The following is a 5,458-nucleotide window of genomic DNA, read 5'->3' on the forward strand; positions in this document are numbered from 1 at the left end:
TTTACTGTAGTATTTTAATTGCAGGGGGAGAAGTAACGGGCTTGTTGAATGTTTTTAAGTGTAACTGCCCAGGCTGCAGGTGAAGCTGAGGGGCTCTTTGGGTCCCTGAGCAAGAGGAAGGTGTTTGTTGGTTTGTTGTTGTCACTGTCCCTGTGACACGGGTGGGGGTGGTGTGTTCCTGGCTCCCTGTTCACTCACCTGACCTTTCCCTTGCAGTGTTATTTTTGTGAATAACTTTGCCTTCGGCCCCGAGGTGGATCACCAGCTGAAGGAGCGATTTGCCAACATGAAGGAAGGTAAATCCCTCGTGGGAGTGTTTTCCTCTGGGATCCCTGTGGGAGCTGGGCTGGTTGAGGGGCTGTTCTGTGCCCTGGGGCCAAGTGTCTGCAGCACAGGGGTTATTTCTTGGGCTTTCTGCTTCCCACCCTAACACCTCTCTGGCTCCTTGGGGTAGGAAGACTGAGGAGCAGAGCTGGGCTGGGAGGAGCTGCTGGTCCTTCCTTACCTCCCATGGGAACCTGGAACATGCAACAGCCAAGGCCAGAATTCCTGGATCCCTGGGAGTGTCCAAGGCCAGGTTGGACGGGGCTTGGAGCACCCTGGGCTGGTGGAAGGTGTCCCTGTCCATGCCAGGGGGTAGGACTGGATGGGATTTAAAGTCCCTTCCCACCCAACCCATTGCGTGATTCCTGGCTGCAGAGGCCCTGGATAACCAAGCTCTGTAATTCCATGGGAAATTCATTTACTGGGTTCTCCTATTTGAAGCTGTCACATTTAGTACTTGGTGTTAACTAATAAATAATGAAATAGGATTTACAGGCTGATAAAATGTGGGTGTTGCCCAGGGAAGGGAACAGAGCTTGGGAAGGGGCTGGAGCAGCTGAGGGAGCTGGGGGGGCTCATCCTGGAGAAAAGGAGGCTCAGGGGGGACCTTCTGGCTCTGCAACTCCCTGACAGGAGGGGGGAGCTGGGGAGTTCAGGCTCTGCTCCCAGGAACAGGGACAGGAGGAGAGGGAACAGCCCCAAGCTGTGCCAGGGGAGGTTTAGATTGGATATTGTGGAATATTTCCCCATGGGAAGGGTTGTAAAGCACTGGCACAGCTGCCCAGGGCAGTGGTGGAGTCACCATCCCTGGAGTGTTCAAACATCCTGGGTGCTCCTTCAGAAGTGCCACAGCAGACTGGGGACACCCCCTGACCCCACCGTGGCCCTGCCTTGGCCCGGGGTGTCTTTTCTCTTTGCTCTTCACCACTGCTGTAAGCAGCAGTTTTGTTTGGCTGGGGCAGAAATGCCAAAAATAACTATTTCTGGAAAGAAAAAAATGTGTGGTGTGAGCAAAGAATCTGTGGCTTCCCATGGCACAGCTTTGTGCTGAAATAAATAATGGGACTTTTGGGCTCTGGTGCAAACCATAAAACCCCCCAAATTAAGCTGTTTTCTTTAATTTTACTGGTTTCTTTTTTTGATTTTTTTGAACTTCTTGAGGGGTGGCTTGAAAGCAGTGGCAAGCTGGGGATGGTGCAAGCACTTTTTACTGTGGGGAAACATTATTTCTCTTCCCAGAACGTGCCCAGGCTCTGCCTTGGGCTGAATGACCCCAAATACCCATGAAATGGAAATTATGGCCTTTGAATAAAAGGCCTTTGGGGGTTTGTGTATAAAAGATCCCAACCAGGAAGGAGATAATTGAAATTTCTTCAGATTGCCACTGAGAATCCACGTGCTCTCTCTTTTCCAAGTGTGTTAAATCTGTCATTTTAAAGTGATCCTTGAGGTGTCACCTCAAAGACTGACTTTCTTGGAGACTGTCAGAATGAGAATTAGCTAATTTACTCTTTTTAATGATGTACAGGTGGTACTTTTATGGGGCTGCTCTTCAGGGCTCTGTACCAGGTTATATTTAATAAGTGGTTATTTCTAGAACAAACAGTGGGGCTGACTTTGCTTTTCTTTTTTTATTTTTTTTTTCTCTCTCCTTTTCTTTTTTCCAGGTGGGAGAATTGTGTCCTCAAAACCTTTTGCACCTCTAAATTTTAGAATTAACAGTCGAAACTTGAGTGGTATGGTTGTCCTTTCTATTGTTCGTTAACAGTGGGGGGGTTTTATTCATTATCTGAACGTGTCTGGGGTGGGATTTTGTTTCGTTATCTGGGGGTTTGTTGCTCTTGAGAGTTGTATAAATAAGTAGAAATAAATAAGTAGTTGAGTAAATAAGTGGGATTGTTGGGGCACAAGTGCCAAAGTGTCATGGATTTGAAACCAAACTATGTAAAAACCTCCCCCAGCACTGGAACAGACACTTCTGATGGGGTTTGTGCTGCTGGGTTTTGGTGTTTGGACCATCAGTGTGGCCCTGGCTGGGCAGCTGCAGAGAAATGAGGGGTTCAAGGGTGGGATTTGTTTCTTTGGCCACAAAGGAGCTGCAGGAGCTGTCAGGTTATGCTGTAGCTGATTAAACCTGGCCAGATGAACCCCACCAGTCGGGATTCCTGAGGCTTGGAGGTTCTGGAGCCAGGCTGGGAGAGCTGGGGGGGGGTCACCTGGAGAAGAGAAGGTTCCAGGGAGACCTGAGAGCCCCTTGCAGGGCCTAAAGGGGCTCCAGGAGAGCTGGAGAGGGACTGGGGACAAGGGATGGAGGGACAGGACACAGGGAATGGCTTCCCACTGCCAGAGGGCAGGGTGAGATGGGATATTGGGAAGGAATTGTTGGCTGTGAGGGTGGGGAGGGGCTGGGATGGAATTCCCAGAGCAGCTGTGGCTGCCCCATCCCTGGAGTGTCCAAGGCCAGGTTGGAGCACCCTGGGCCAGTGGAAGGTGTCCCTGCCCATGGCAGGGGGTGGGATGGGATGAACTTTAAGCTCCCTCCCACCCCAAACCATTCCATGAGAATTCCCTCCGGTGTTCACCTCTGAACTCCCCATGTGCAAGCTGAGCCAACAAAGCCCTCCCTGCCCTCCCCTCCCTGGGTCTGCTTTGCTGCCAACAGAGTTGTGACTCCAGCTTTGCCAGTGTTGTCCTTTGCAGGGACCTGACCTGCAGGTTTTTTTGGAGGGGTTAATGCCCCTCGGTGCTGGTTTTGCTTCTGAGCTGTTGGAAACTCCCATCGTTGAAATTGGGGTTGTTCTTTGCAGGGCTGGGAGTTGGACTTGGGGATCCCTGGGGGGGTCCCTTCCAGCTCAGCATATTCTATATCCATGAAATCTCTCAAGGAAAAGAAGGATCCAAGCTGGGCTTTACACATATTTACTGTGTCCAGTGCAGAACATTCCCTAAATTTACCCCCCTTATTCCCCTCTCTGTGCAATTGTGGTTTGTAACTACCCGAGTTCCAAATCTCAAGCTGTGCTTGCTCTTGGCCTGACACTCCCAAACTGCTTTTCAGGAACAGGAATTTATGGACTGTCATGAGGTAAACTGTGCCCTTGGGAGGCATTTTTTGAGGCTGGGGTTGTTGTGGATGTCCCACTCGTCACACCCCCAGACCTGCCCTTTGAAACCCTTTTTTGGGGGCATCTCTTGGTTTTTGGGCCTTATTAAGCATTGGCTTTGCCGGTCCTTTGGGCTGTGGATTCCTTGGGAATGTTTTCTACAACACTGAATTTTAGATGTTAATGCTTAAAGGGAATGCTGCTGTTAAAATTATATAGAAATAGGTGATTATAGAGGTGGCTCAGCAAAAGGATGGGTAACAACTCCCACTAGCAGGAAAATCCCAAGGATTCAGATAAAAGGACTTGGGGAAGAAATCACCTTTGTGTGCTGCAAACTGGGGAAAACTGTGGGAATAAATTTTAGGTCTTAATCCCGTCCTGTATTTGGGAAATGCCAATATCAAATGGAAATGTGCTGAGCCTGGGCCTTGTTCCATGGCCTGGCCTAAGTGACACTTCCAGGGACATGTCCCCAGCCATGGCCAGTGTCCTGCACTGGAGGGAATGTCACTGGTGTCCTGATCTTAAATAATTTACAAAATACAGTGGGGAAGAAAAGCTTTAAGAAACACCATTTCCCTCAGTCCCAGCTTTGTCCTCAGCAGCTCCATCTGGAAGAAGAAATAAAAATGTGCAAATAGTTGGACAAACAAAAACAGGCATTAAAGTGTGGTTAAAACTGGGGTTGAGGTTGCTGGATCCCAAACCTCGCTTTTGGCCTCTTCTGGGTAATTTCTGTTTAATTAGAAGCATTCCATGATTTCTCCACGGGCTCAGGGGTTGTGGGGATGTTTAGGGCACATCCCAAAGCTGTTAAATGTGGAGAGCAGAACAAACAGAGGCAGTGAAGCAAACACAAACCATGTTTGTCCTGGTTTCCAGGGGCTGGTGATGTCCTAGGGCTGGGTCTGTCCCTCTCAGCCCTCCTGGCACACACGTGTTCCCCTGGAAAAGTTCTCCGAGCTCTCCTGCTTGCTGAAAGCTTGCACTGGGTTGTGATTTCAGACATAAAAGGTGGTTTTCTACATTGTGATGTGGCAAGAGAATAAGAAACTCTGTCTAAACTCACTGCAGGGCTTTTCTTTCGGGTGGGAAACTGTAAGATTTTCCTTCTGTGACCTGGTGGTTTCAGCTGAGCAGAACTGAGGCAGCTTTTCCCTTTCTTCCCACAGATATTGGCACTATAATGAGAGTTGTGGAGCTGTCACCCCTGAAGGGATCCGTGTCCTGGACAGGGAAACCAGTCTCCTACTACCTGCATACTATAGACAGAACCATAGTGAGTATGGGAATGCTTTTCACGGTGCTTTGGGGATTTACAGACCTGTAAGACACCTACAGGGAGTGGCTGTGCTTGGCCTGGCTGTGCAAACCACCCTGCAGGGCTTTGGCTGCTCCACATTTTCCCTTTGGGTATGGCCAGGGCTGGGAATTCACTGGAGATTCACAAATGGAATTCCTTCTGCAGCTCCTCACGGTCCTGTGCCAGAACTTCCTCGTGGAGTAAAATCTCTGTCTCTGGTTCCTCCCTGTGCTGCACAAACCATTCCATTTGGTCATGTCCAACCAGTAAATCCCAGTTTCAGGACCAGCCCAAGCTCCACAACAACACTGATGCATCCACTGTTGTTTGTTTTTTTTTTTAAATCAATTAAACAAAAAAACCGGTCTCTTACTACCTGCATGGTATAACTGAACCACAGTGAGCGTGGGCAGCCTGGAGCAGCATTCCAGCTGCCCTTGGGAATGGTTTTCATGTGCTTTGGGGATTTACAGAGCTGTGAGACACCCACAGGGAGTGGCTGTGCTTGGCCTGGCTGTGCAAACCACCCTGTTGCTCCACAGCCCCTCGTGGGTATGGCCAGGGCTGGGAATTCCCTGAAGAGTCACAGATAAAACCCCTTCAGAATCCTGATTTTGTTCTGTCAGTCCCTCACTGAGTGAAATCTCTGTCTCTGGTTCCTCCCTGTGCTGCACAAACCATTCCATTTGGTCATGCCCAACCAGTAAATCCCAGTTTTAGGACC

General features: G+C 49.4%; 1 protein-coding gene across 1 annotated transcript in view; it reads left to right on the plus strand.

The window, feature by feature from the left end:
- Nucleotides 1-216: 216 nt before the first annotated feature.
- Nucleotides 217-5,458, plus strand: part of DOT1L (DOT1 like histone lysine methyltransferase) — a gene marked incomplete at its 5' end in the record, with an annotated part of 32,169 nt that continues 26,927 nt past the window's right edge. The window contains 3 exons of the mRNA XM_027909019.1: nucleotides 217-296; nucleotides 1,992-2,060; nucleotides 4,604-4,710. Coding sequence (XP_027764820.1) covers nucleotides 217-296; nucleotides 1,992-2,060; nucleotides 4,604-4,710 — 256 coding nt within the window. The remainder of the gene's footprint in view (nucleotides 297-1,991; nucleotides 2,061-4,603; nucleotides 4,711-5,458) is intronic.

Source organism: Empidonax traillii, unplaced genomic scaffold (genome assembly GCF_003031625.1).
Source record: "Empidonax traillii isolate 1590-97213 ecotype Southwest subspecies unplaced genomic scaffold, ASM303162v1 scaffold1917:size59404, whole genome shotgun sequence".
In the NCBI taxonomy this organism is placed as follows: Eukaryota; Metazoa; Chordata; class Aves; order Passeriformes; family Tyrannidae; genus Empidonax; species Empidonax traillii.